General features: G+C 47.3%; 2 protein-coding genes across 2 annotated transcripts; one reads left to right on the top strand and one right to left on the bottom strand.

Moving 5' to 3' along the window:
- Positions 1-407: 407 nt before the first annotated feature.
- I302_100960 (uncharacterized protein) lies at positions 408-4808 on the bottom strand (the record flags this gene model as incomplete). The annotated part of the gene is made up of 1 exon (XM_019190973.1): positions 408-4808. One exon carries the CDS (start codon positions 4806-4808, stop codon positions 408-410), a length of 4401 nt encoding a protein of 1466 aa, XP_019047721.1.
- A 1281-nt stretch (positions 4809-6089) lies between these two features.
- Positions 6090-13227, top strand: I302_100959 (uncharacterized protein; the record flags this gene model as incomplete). Its single annotated transcript, XM_019190972.1, has 9 exons — positions 6090-6177; positions 6252-7741; positions 7795-9044; positions 9108-9193; positions 9249-11323; positions 11445-11807; positions 11882-12582; positions 12680-13017; positions 13130-13227. 9 exons carry the CDS (start codon positions 6090-6092, stop codon positions 13225-13227), a joined length of 6489 nt encoding a protein of 2162 aa, XP_019047720.1.
- Between the last annotated feature and the right edge of the window lie 679 nt (positions 13228-13906).

The following is a 13906-nucleotide window of genomic DNA, read 5'->3' as shown; positions in this document are numbered from 1 at the left end:
AGGTTTCATTCGAGTGTCTTTGAAGCACTTCAGTTGTCAGCGATCCAAGACTGAATCGCGGAACAATACAGTATCCAACTGCGACTTCTCAAGAGTGGGAATATTTTGAATTCAGATCGTGAGACCGTGCCCTTTCAAATCAGAGTAGTTTGCGGGATTGAGTGACGGACTACAGTGCATGATACATGGATACATGTGACTACCACTATCACTACCAACTTCTCTCAAATTCCCACTCAAACACAATACCCCTCAAACCCAACCTCCAAACAAATCTTAATGTACAAGACTGCTTTGCTTTTGCTTTTGCGTTACTCTACATGAAAAGAGGTGAGTATGAACTGTCAACACGAACCGACGAACAAACGAAGAAATAAATATAGATAAGATAATCAAATAAGATCCCCCTAACTTCCCCTCCAACCACCTCTAAATCCCCCTCCTCTACCTCTCCACAACCCCCTGGGATGTCCCCTTCCCCTCTCACCGCCCCTAAATCCCCCATTCACTGATACTGGCGAGCTGCCAATCCCAATCCCACTCTGACCGGGTGTACCCAACCCCCTAGGTCCGGTTGGAGGAACCTTCGGGCCAGTCGGTGGTACCTTACTTGGAGTCGTACTGGATGTCGGGTGGGGTGGGAGTTCTCGAACAGGTAATGGAAGGGGTACATTTACGTCGACGGGTGATTTCGTCAAACCCAAAGTCATACCCGACGGATCATACCCATTTGCACCTGGAGTCGATAATGATCCGTTCTCTGATGAGATGGAAGTTTGTCGAGGGATATAACTTGAGCTGTGTACTCGAGGTACGAACGCGGCACCATGGGCAGGAGTGACTGGTTGAGGCTGAGGCTGAGATTGAGGAGGGAAGTAGTCCGAAGATCCACCACTGACATTCCTAGGTACGTAGCTCGAAGTTCTGGGAGTGGGAGTCGCGATGGAAGCGGGAGGTTCGACCGATCCGCTTGAGACGGGTTTGCTCGATGGCAAGTACTCTGACAAGTTCAACTTCCCTCCCATACTTGGTGTCTCAGGTTCGGCTTTTACAGGCGATCCATTGACGTTGACGTTGACGGTGCTGGGGATATTTCCAAAGCCAGGTATATCATCAAACGTACTTGCTCCGTTCTTGCCCACTTCGGGTGTGACGTTGTCGACTTTCGGTAATGGTGCTGGAGGAACCTCGTTCACGGGAGTTTGGGATTCTTTCCTGAATTTGTGCGATTTCAGATAATCGGAGAGAGAGACCTTCTTGGGTGGTTCAGGCGGTGGAGGCGTAGGTTCCCTGGGAGGTGGAGTGGGATCACGAGGTTGTTCTTCTTCCACCATGGGTTCGAAAGCAGGTTGAACTTCAACGGGAGGGACGACCTCTGGATCGGGGATAGCGACTTCGTCCATCTCCATTGCGCTAGAAAGAGGAGCGGTAACTTGATCAGGAACGACAGCTCGCGGTTCTTCCTTATCTTCCGTACCGTGAGGGTGAGGGATAGTCTCCAGATTCTCCAGCTTGATGGATTTAGCGGATTTAGGTGATGATCTTGAATCCTTCGACTTCCTTCTCTTCTTGGGGAGGACCTTGCCATGCACTCTCATCTCATCGTCACTGTCATCCTCCGATGCGGAAGAAGAGACGATCCTCTTGGTCCTACCGCGTTTACCCTTCGATGCCGCAACCTTCTTGATATCGCTCATAGCCAAAGGTTGAAAGGTCGACGTTTTGGGACTACTATCCGGTATCTGCACCTTACTCTTCTTCGGCTTGTTGATGATCATCTCCCGTTCATCTTCCGACAGATCGTGATGCCCGTTGACATGTTTGGAAGACTCGATGATCGGTGAAAGGACTCTTCGGACTTTACGAGCATTACCACCAGATTTCGGTTTAGCAGGCGACGATCTTTCTTCCTCTGATGACATGGCTGAATCTGCATTTTTTTTCGATGACGGGTGGATCAGCACCTTCTCTTGCTCTTCTTCACTGGTGATATCGGATTCAGCATCTGATTCGGATGATTGGGTTTTGGGGATGGTAGCGGTCGTAGCATCCGATTCGGAACCGGTGTCTACGTCCATATCGTCCGCCAGTGAAGGTTTGATGGATGAGATTGCGGAGGATAAGGACGAAGATGAATCCTGTCGTTCGACTTTGGGTGTTCTAGGCGCAGAGGGAGAGGAGATAGGTTTGAGAATAGGTGAAGAGGGTTGCTGAACAGGTTGAACGTTGATGTGGGTTTCGGCAAAAGGGGATTTTGTCGGTGATGAGGCGAGGGCGGGATTAGGCGTGGGTTTTTGAACAGGTTCAGACTCGGCGGGAAGCTCAGCTGTAGGTGCTGATGGAGACTCTACGATGGCAGAAGGTAATTCAACTTCCATCCTAGCATCGTCGCCCTCCTGCTGCTTCACCTCAGGTATAACAGCTTCCTCCTCTTGGTCCTGTACCGCCTGTTGAACATCCTCAAGTGCTTTCCCCTCCTCAACATCTTGTTCCATCGACTCATCACCAGCTTTATCAGAACTTGGCTCCTGCTGGTCTTCCGATTGAGCAGTTGACTGAGCTTCCGATGTCCTTGAACTCATCCTCGTAAGACCCAGATCAAATGCTTGGCCTTCATTCAACCTCCATTTCTTCATTTCCGCGTTCTCCAGCTCCCTTCTCCTCCAGCCTCGGACCGCACCAACCAATTCACCTAGGTCTACCCTGAGTTTTTTCCTCCCGTTCTCGTGTACTAGATTATCTTGCATCATCTTCGGTTCGACCAGTTGACCCATCTGAGCCAATGCGCATGTCCCGGGTATGACACATGCACATGCTGTGAAGGTACCGAATATGTGGGTGAGGACAGAATCGATCTTGTGCGAGAGCGAGTTGATCGTTTTGGGAGATGCTGAGAATCCGGGTGAAGCGAGGGAACCGTCATGGAGCATCGCTGCGTGAACAATCGATCTCAAGGAATGTACGACATGTTGATCGTCCCATTCCCACCCTAAGACCAATTCATCCTTCTTGCCTATATCCTTGGAAGCGAATAGACCGAATTTGAGTTTGAGTGAATCGCTCTCAGTACTTCTCCATAACAATGGTCGAAGGACCACGTTAGGGTGACAACCGCTTCTAACGAATCTGAAATCATTCCCATAACCCCTAGCATCAATCATCAGATTGATGGGTGGACCGATACTTCTGACGTGAGGTTTGGGTAATCCAAGCGACGAGTACTGGTTGATTGGATCTTTTCGATATGACTCGCAATCAGTTATTTCGCCCTTGTATTCACCGATGAACGACCCAAAGGTTACTGGTTCTTCTGTGAATACACTATATATCGTTGGACGAGTATATACACCATGTTTGGAGATGTTTTCAGTGTAGGTGAGAGGAAGGAACGAGGGAGCATCTTCAACAACTTGGATAGAAACTGGTGAACCGAGCGACTCCAGATCAGGACCAGAGAGGAAGATTGGCGGTACAGGAGGAGCGAGGATGTGGAAGTCAGGAGGAGGGAATAGGTTATCGGGTGATAGGCGTAGTACACCGGTTTCGGTAGGTGAAGGTAATCCTGATGGGTTGTGTACTGCTCTGCTTTTTGCCGCCACCATCTCTTCTTCTGCATCTACCCATTCCTTATAGACATTCCTGATTATTTGTCTGGCAACAACACCTCTGACGATATTCTCCTTTATAGGTGTATACTCCAGAGCCCAAGGTTCTACACGGAAGTAATCATCTTCTGGTTCTTCCAATATCGGTTGTGGTAGTTGTTGCTGTTCTTTGAACGTGGAGGGACCGGGTGTGGAGGATGATTCACTGATATTCTGCTTTGGACGAGGTTTCGGACCTGGTTGTCTACGTTTCGGTTTGGACGCTGGTGGTCCCATAACACCTGGACTGTGTTCTTTGCCCGATTCCTTGTCTTTATCCAGATCACCGTCCATCATACTTTCCGTCCGCGATCTTTTGGTCTTTCCACCTTTACTTCTAGGTTTTTCCTTCTCCCGTTCTGGGGGTACGATATCTCCTTCTGACGGAGGTGGTATCCTCGACTGACGCTGCTGATTCTGCATCATGATTTGCATTTGCTTCGCGGCAGCAGCATCGAACGGTCTAGGTTCGCACAACTCACAGAAATACTGTTCTGGAGCTGAGGCCGCATCCACATAACCAAAACATATTCCATGTTCCCATGCCCCACAATTCTCACATTGTATAGTAAAACCGTCATCCTCCGTAAAGCCACATATACATCTAATTATTGTATTTTCCTCTCCTAACCAATGCGCAGGGTGATCTGTCGACGTACGACGCGATGACCCACTAGTGGTATTTCGCTTGCGTTTCCCCTTTGTTTTCACTGGTGGGTCCGGACTTGTACGTGTCGGTGTGGGAGGGTGGGCAGATGCGGAAGGAGAGGAGTTGTCGGTATGTGATGAAGTGAGGATGTTGGATAAGGATGCTGATGCTAGAGGTGGTGGTACCGTTGGTTGATCATTGGTGTCTGTATCTTCGGGTGGTGTATATGGATAGGAATGTACGTCCGGCGGTGCAGGTTTCTCCACTTCCACCAAACGCGATTGATCCTGATCCTCCATTACTACCTCCAACGAATCAGGTTTGGGTGGTACATCCACTGCCGAGGATATGTTGAGTAACAACGCGACGGCATCATCTGACTCTCCTTGTCCTTCTACCTGCGTTGACGTGGATACATCTTCCATTACTATGTCGGTGGACGAGGTGTCAAGTAATGGCGAAGGATTACGAGGAGGCGACGGGCGGGATGGACCTGCTTCTGCTGGTTGGTTCATGTTGTAGATGAAATATGATTATTCAGACGCGTGCGCTTGAGCGGTCTGTCGATGAAAAATCGCATACTGATTAGTCTAGATCGTGAGGGAGTCTGAGAGAGGGTGAATGACGAGGAGTTGTATGAGAAAGAAAGCGGACTCACAAAGCTCAAAGCGTAAGAACAAAGGGTATCTAAAGGATAGTAGGGTATATAGAGCGAGTGCGTCGAGTGGTCTTTTGATAACGATGAGAACTGGAGGTTAGCATCGCCCTTGAGATGATTTTAAAGGAGTTCGATGGGATAAGTGAATGTACAAGAGTACTCACGAGTAGAGTATCTATGTCCAGATGATACTCGACAGATATATATTCCTCCCAATCTAGACTACTACGCGTTGGAGGGGAAGGTGCCCTCTCTCTTTTCAGTCGAATTGTCCAGTTTGTTTTGTCCAGCGGCGATTGTATTTTGTATTATGATTGATGACTGTTGACTTTTCACTCCTTTCTTCGTTGGCCCATCTGACACGACATGTGAGTGGGTGGTATCCGTATAGTGATACAATGATAACAGTGAAGAGGACGAGGATGATGAGAATGAAGGTGATGATGATAACGAATGAATAGGTAATAAGAGAGTAGAATGGGTTGTTAACAGTATGGTGAGAGAGAGAGAAATGTACAAGTGTCAGTAGAAATGTTTAGTAAAATTCAGAAAAACACACTCAACACACTCAAACACACAACATATAACAAATACACACAAATACACTCAATTTTCAAGTGTTGTACCCTGATTGGAAAACTTACCCTCTTCGTTTACCCCTGATCTCATAGTTTTCTCAGAGTTTTACTATATCTCAGTATTTCAAGTATCAAGTGGCAAATCCACGATAAAAAATGCCCAATCACTTTTGCAAATCACTCTTACAGAAGAATTACCCAATCGAGCAATTTCAGCAAAGTGCCACATTGTAATCGTCGAATCTGAAAATCCAACCTACCTGCAGCAACGCGAACATGAACATACATGCACAAGAGATATATCTCTGATCCACTCACTCATTACTCTCATCCTCATCACCTTCAAAAACATCTTCACTTCTCTTACTCTTCACACTGTCATATCGAGGTGCTGATCTAGTCCTGCGCCTGCTGAAGAAAGAAGAGAAAGTGTATCAGAATATACCCCACTCGTGTCGATCTGTTTGATTGTCTGGATCGATTGTTCTTCTTCTCTTCCTCTCGACCATCCTCAACCGTCTCTTCTCCCATTCTATTTCTAGATCCACAAATCAGCCATCATGTCGGGAAACAAGAGAGGGGCTGCTGGGGGCAGAGATCTGTCAGAGTTCAACTATGGTAACATGAGTAGCCTCGTGGTGAATCAGGGTGAGTTGTCGTGTTTCAACGGTGGCCAGTCCACTCCGTACGATGTCTCTTACTGACGTCTCGCTTTCCCACAGATCGATCCGTACTTCGTTCTGATGAACCCACTGGTGTCGCCGAGTCCCTCGTGGGACGAATCAACCCCAAGGAAATGGGATCGAGGGTAGTCAGAGAAGCGCCGAAAGACCTGGAGAAGAAAAAGGCTAAATCGAAGCTCACCTCTGCCGAGGAAGTGGAAAAGTCCATACGTCGTGCTCAGGAGAAATCGACCGCTCGATTTGGTGCGGCGGATGTACTGGAAAGTGTGGCTCAGATGGAAGGGTTGAGGTATAAGCCTCGTACGGCCGAGACTAGGGAGGTGTACGAGCTGTTATTGGGTTTAACCCATCAGATTCTAGGTGACCAAACACAGGAAGTCGTTAGGTCAGCTGCTGATACGGTGTTAGAGAATCTGAAGGATGAAGATCTCAAGGAGTTTGATAAGAAGAAGGAAGTGGAATCTGTCCTGGGTCAATTGTCCGAAAACACCTGGAGTCAGCTGGTCAACCTTAGTAAGAAGGTGACGGATTACGGTGAAGAGGAGGAAGGCGGTCAGCAGACTGATGATAGACAACAGGCGGTCGATCAGGAAGGTGTGGCTGTCTTGTTTGAGGATGATGACGAGGAAGATGAGGATGAAGGTTTCGAAGTGAAGGGACGTGATTCCGAGGACGAAGATGACGATGATGAAGAAGATGAGGAAGAGGGATCGGATGATGAGGAAGGTGACGAAGCTATGGACGAGGATGATGCTCTGGTATTAGGAAAAGAAACCAAAGCAGCTAAATCAAAATCCGATAAAGTCTCACCTCACGAAGTAGATGCTTTCTGGCTTCAACGTCTCATATCCACCTCTTACCCTGATCCAGTCCAATCGTCCGACTTCACCTCAAAAGCCTTAGAATACCTGGGATCGGAAATGGAACTTCGTGATCTTGAGAACTCCCTCGCTGAAATGTTCGGTTATGAGAATTTCGATTTGGTCGCTACTCTCACCAAGAACAGAGAAGTCATCGTATGGTGTACCAAATTGGCTAGAAGTAGTGATGACGAGAAACAGGATGTGGAAGTTGCCATGCGTGAGAAGGGTGTAGGATATATACTCAGGGAACTCAGAGGTGGAAGAAAGGCTGAAGCTGCCGCAGGAATGCAAGAACAAGCTCCAAGCGTACCCACCAAAGCTACTCTCGCTCCTGGATCGGTCGCTCAACCTCGACGAGTTATCGACATCGATTCCCTCATTTTCACCGAAGGTGCTCACCTCATGTCTAGAAAGAAGGTCAAGCTTCCCGAGGGATCTTTCAAGAGACAGATGAAAGGGTATGAGGAAATCCACGTGCCGGAACCTAAGAAGAGGGAAATCCAGGAAGGAGAATTGGTATCGATCGATAAGATGCCTCATTGGACGCACCCTGTATGGGCTAGTGTCAACACAACTCGACTCAACACTATTCAGAGTAAAGTGTTCCCTATCGCGTTTGGTACCAATGAGCCTATGTTGATCTGTGCGCCTACCGGTGCTGGTAAGGTGAGTAAGATCGGACATCTTTCACGATCAAAATACTGACTTGTAATGTGTAGACCAACTGTGCCGCTCTTACCATGCTCCGATGTATCGAGCAATTCAGAGATCCCGAAACTGGATATATCGACCGAGATTCATTTAAGATCATCTACGTCTCACCCATGAAAGCTTTGGTGCAAGAACAAGTCTCAGCCTTCAACAAGCGATTCTCAGCCCTCGACATCCGAGTGGCCGAGTTGACAGGTGATAGCCAACTGACCAAACAGCAGATATCCGAAACCCAAATCATCGTCACCACACCCGAAAAATGGGATGTCATTACTCGTAAATCCACCGATACCTCTTATACCAACCTCGTCCGACTGATCATCGTTGATGAGATCCATCTTTTGCATGATGATCGAGGACCAGTATTGGAATCGATCTTGTCAAGAACAATTCGAAAGATGGACCAAACCCATGATGAAGTTCGAGTGGTCGGTCTCTCAGCTACATTACCGAACTACAAAGATGTCGCTGCCTTCCTTCGAGTCGACCCTAAAAAGGGGCTGTTTTTCTTCGACGCTGCCTATCGACCTGTAGGACTGAAGCAGCAGTTCATCGGTGTGACTGAGAAGAAAGCTATCAAGAGATTCCAAGTTATGAACGAAGTATGTTATGAGAAGTGCTTGAACTACGCCGGTAAATCCCAGACTTTGGTGTTTGTCCACTCAAGAAAGGAAACTGCCAAGACTGCGAAGTTCTTGAAAGAAATGGCAATGGAGAAAGAAACCTTGACTCAATTCATCAACCCCGAAGGATCTTCTAGAGAAGTATTACTGGCCGAAGCTGCTCAATGTAAGAACCCAGACTTGAAGGAGCTCTTGCCCTTCGGATTCGGTATCCACCACGCCGGAATGTCAAGAGAAGATAGATTGGTCGTAGAAGAGCTGTTCGCTGCCGGTCATATCCAAGTGCTCTGTTGTACCGCCACCTTAGCTTGGGGTGTCAACTTGCCCGCTCACACGGTCATCATCAAGGGTACTCAGATATATAATCCGGAGAAAGGAAAATGGTGCGAACTTTCCCCTCAAGATGTCTTGCAGATGCTTGGAAGAGCCGGTAGACCCCAATTCGATACGTTTGGTGAAGGTATTATCATAACCAACCACGGTGAATTGCAGTACTACACGAGTTTGATGAACCAGCAATTACCGATTGAATCTCAGTTCGTGGCTAAGATGGTGGATAATCTCAATGCGGAGATTGTTCTGGGTACGGTCAGGAATAGGGACGAAGGTGTTCAGTGGTTGGGTTATACCTATTTGTGAGTTCGCTGCATAGCTTCACTCTTTGCGGGTCATAGCTAATCAAATTTGTTTTTCGACAGATACGTCCGAATGCTGGGTTCACCTGCGCTGTACAATGTCGGTGCTGATTATATGGAAGGAGATGCCGCCTTGGTGCAGAAACGAGGTAAGCAGCTTCCTTACAATTGTTGTCATAACACTAGCTGACCTGACATCGCTAGCCGACCTGATCCACTCCGCTGCTGTTTTGCTCGAGAAGGGTGGATTGATCAAATACGATCGAACCACTGGTGTCTTCCACAGTACCGATCTTGGACGAATCGCTTCTCACTACTACGTTGCCTACACTTCCATGTCAGTGTACAACAAGCACCTCAAGCCTAATCTCACTGCCATCGACTTGTTCCGAGTATTCGCCTTGTCCAACGAATTCAAGCTTATCCCTGTACGACAAGAAGAGAAGCTCGAGCTTGCCAAGCTTATCGAACGAGTTCCCATCCCCGTCAAGGAAGGTGTCGATGAACCAGTATCCAAGATCAACGTCCTTTTACAAGCTTACATCTCTCAACTCAAATTGGGTGGTTTCGACATCGTCACCGATATGGTCTTCATCCAACAATCTGCCGGACGTATCATCCGAGCAATGTTCGAGATCTGTCTCAAGAAAGGTTGGTCAGCACCTATGCGAGCTGCGTTGGACCTGTGTAAGATGGTTGAACGAAGAATGTGGAAATCTATGTCACCCCTTCGACAGTTCCCACGAATCAGACAGGAGATCATCACCAAAGCTGAGCGAAAGGAATTCCCGTGGCACAGATATTTCGATCTTGACGCTGCTGAATTGGGTGAACTGTTGGGTCTACCCAAATCGGGTCAATTCATCGAATCTCTCGTCCACAAGTTCCCTCGATTGGATCTCCAAGCTCACGTCTTACCTCTCACTCGATCTTTACTCAAGATCAATGTGACTATCACTCCTGATTTCGTATGGGACCATGATATTCATGGATCAACCCAGGCCTTCTGGATTATAGTCGAAGATGTCGATGGTGAAAGAATCTTGTTCCACGATCAGTTTGTTCTCAGAGAACGATTCGCTCAAGATGAACATTACGTTACTATCACCGTGCCCATCTCTGAACCCGTCCCACCCAACTACTACCTCTCGGTCATCTCGGATAGATGGCTTCAATCGGAAACTCGACTTCCTATCTCGTTCCAACACTTGATCCGACCCGAACCTTTCCCTGCTCATACCGCTTTACTCGACCTGCAACCTCTTCCCATCTCGGCTCTGCACAACAAAGCTTTCGAAGGCCTGTACTCGTTCGATCACTTCAACAAGATCCAAACTCAGGTTTTCCAAGCGCTTTTCACTACGGATGATAATGTGTTCATCGGTGCTCCTACTGGGTCAGGTAAGACCATTTGTGCGGAGTTTGCCTTACTTCGATTGTGGACCAAACGAGATCCACCCAGAGCGGTTTGTATCGAGCCATACCAGGAGATGGTAGATATGCGAGTATCCGAATGGTCCGAGAAATTCTCGTCGCTCGAGAAAGAGGTGGTAGCTTTGACTGGAGAATCGACCGCCGATCTAGCGTTATTGAGAAAAGCAGATATCGTAGTCTGCACACCCTCCCAGTGGGACCTGCTCTCGCGAAGATGGAAGACCCGAAAGGATGTACAGAATATTGGATTACTCATTGCCGATGAACTGCAACTCATAGGTGGAGATGTCGGATCGACCTACGAGGTGATAGTCTCCCGAACTCGATATGTCTCTCAGCAGACCGGTATACCCACTCGTATCGTGGCTTGCAGCGTATCGTTATCCAACGCAAAAGATCTGGGTGACTGGATTGGCGCAAGTTCACAAACGATATTCAACTTCTCCCCCTCGGCACGACCATTACCCCTCGAAGTGCACATCCAATCTTTCAACGTCCCTCACTTCCCCTCGTTGATGCTGTCCATGGCCAAACCCGCTTACCTAGCTATGGTCGAACATGCCAAACATAAACCTACTATATGCTTTGTAAGCTCGAGGAAACAGTGTAAACTCACTGCTAATGATATAATGACGTATTGTCTGGCGGACGAAGATGAGGGACGGTTCTTGAATGTTGAACAGGCGGATTTGGAACCTCATTTGGAGAGGTTGGAGGATCAAGATTTGAAAGAGACGTTGAGGTATGGGATTGGGTATTACCATGAGGCGTTGAGTAAGATCGATAAGAGGATTGTTACGGCGTTGTTTGAGGAGGGAGCTATAAAGGTTTTGGTGGCTAGTAAGGTGGGTTTGGATTGTCCTTGTTTCTCTTCTCTACGCCTTTTGCTGTTATGTTTGCTTCTCCTTGACACACCCCTGTCCTTGATGGTGATAGGAGAGTGCTAATTTTCTCTGCCTCATATAGGACACCGCTTGGTCACTCCCCGTCACATCATACATGGTGATAGTCATGGGAGTCCAATACTTCGACGGACAAGAACACCGATACGTAGATTACGCCATTGCCGATGTCCTCCAGATGCTCGGTCGAGCTTGCCGACCATCCATCGACAGCTCATCAAAATGTATACTCATGATGCAACAGACCCGAAAAGATTTCTTCAAGAAGTTCTTGGAAGAGGCTTTACCTGTTGAATCTTCTTTACCCTCTTACCTGCATGACCACTTCAATGCGGAGATTGTGGCGAAGACCATTGAGAATAAGCAGGATGCGGTGGATTGGTGTACTTGGACTTGGTTCTATAGGAGGTTGATGCAGAATCCTGGGGTAAGTCTTTTTATTTTATTCTCAATATTGGTATGGGTCGACGATGATGCTGATGTTCATCGGATATATGATAGTTCTATAACCTCCAAGGAACCACGCCAACGCACGTCGCCGATTACCTCTCCGAACTTGTCGAGACCACTCTCAATGACCTGGTCTCCTCTGACTGTATCATCATCCAGGACGAGATGGACACCCTCCCCAACAACCTGGGTATGATCGCCTCGTTCTACTACATCTCCTACGTCACCGTCGAAACCTTCTCCGCCTCAATCAAGGAAACTACCAAACTCAAGGGATTGCTCGAAATCGTCTCTTCCGCTCATGAGTTCGAAAGTATACCTATTAGACACCATGAAGATGTCCTACTACAAAGGATATACGATAGGGTACCCGTCAAAGTTGCCAAAGCAGATTACAACTCCCCCTACTTCAAGACTTATCTCCTACTTCAAGCACACTTTAGCAGGATGACCCTCCCACCTGATTTGGTCATTGATCAAGCGACAATTTTGGGTAAAGTCACTGGATTATTGAGTGCATGTGTAGATGTGATGTCTTCGAAGAGTTACCTCAACTGCCTCGGAGCAATGGATCTATCGCAGATGTGTGTGCAAGGTATCTGGGATAGAGATTCGCCCTTGAAACAGGTTCCATACTTTGATCAAGATGTGTTAGGCAGGTTCAAGCAGAAGGGTTTGGACTCGGTTTATGATATTATGGAATTGGAGGATGAGGAGAGGAATGATCTGTTGAGAATGAACGATAGGCAACTGTGAGTGGTTGTGTTCCTTCTTTCATCAGTTACTTAACCCCCTAACCCCTAAGATGAAATGTGACGGAAGCTGATTCATCGATATCTATCGAAACAGCGCCCGAGTCGCCAAATTCGTCAATTCCTACCCTAACATCGAAGTCTCCTACTCCGTCGAAGACTCCGATTCCCTCACTTCGAGCGATTCAATCGTCCTGAACGTGACGCTGGATAGAGAAGCGGACGAAGATGAGGAAGACCAAATCGCCGATGCCCCCTTGTTCCCGCATAAGAAGATGGTCTCTTGGTGGATTGTCGTAGGGGACGATAAGACGAAATCGCTCTATGCGATCAAGAAGGTCACTGTGAAGAGTAAGCTGAACACCAAATTGGAGTTCTCGTTGGGAGAGGGTCAATGGGATTTGAAATTGTATTTGATCTGTGATTCTTATAGTGGTGAGTTTGAATACCTTTTTTTGTCTTACTCACCGTATACTCGGGAGTGGTTTATCTATATCGGTTTGAGTTGGAAGGAGCAAAGCTGATTGACTTTGATTTGGAATCATAGGCGCAGATCAGGATTTCGATTTGGATACGCTGAAAGTGGCTGAGGGTGAGAGTTCGTCGGAAGAGGAAGATTCGGATGAGGAAATGGATCAGGATTGAGGGGTTGAAACAGGGCAACAGAATGAATAAATAATTAGAAATGTATTGGTACTATATGCATCATCTCTTCGTGGTCCATTTGTAACGCATTGATCTGGGATATCTCTACTCATACGGTGTCAGTATGAGTACTCGCAAGAAACAATTCATCCGAACTCGTTGATGCATCCGATCATATTTCATCCAATAGATACGAATGGGTGATTGATCATTGACTTTACCCCTGTTCAGAAAAATTAGACTTCACCTGTCCTTTGAGATTCATCGATGCAAGTGACGAACAGATGGATGGACAAAGGGACTGGATTGCCACTTGCCACACGATGGAGATGGATGCTCCTCCCCTGCCATTTTGATCGACCTGATGAAGCTTATGCGCAACGACAGTGATGCGACAGGGATTGACATAATTGACTCATGATTCGCGTCACAGCATAATTGCCATCAGATCTATTAAGTGTTGTATCTGACGAAACCCCGTATTATATCTTTTCATCAGGATCTGAAAAAAAGTAGTTAGAAAGGAGAGACATGTCGGCTATGTCCAGCGCATAACTTTGGGTGGAATTGTGAGATATATAAACGGCGCAGCCTCGAGATAACTTCAGGAGAGATTGGTCTCTCAATTCACTTTTAAGAACAGGATACACACTCGGACACGTATCAATACTGTACTGAA

This window comes from Kwoniella bestiolae, chromosome 1, assembly GCF_000512585.2.
Source record: "Kwoniella bestiolae CBS 10118 chromosome 1, complete sequence".
Classification (NCBI taxonomy): domain Eukaryota; kingdom Fungi; phylum Basidiomycota; class Tremellomycetes; order Tremellales; family Cryptococcaceae; genus Kwoniella; species Kwoniella bestiolae.
The sequence above is the reverse complement of the archived record's forward strand: the minus strand, read 5'-3'. Positions and strand labels throughout refer to the sequence as shown.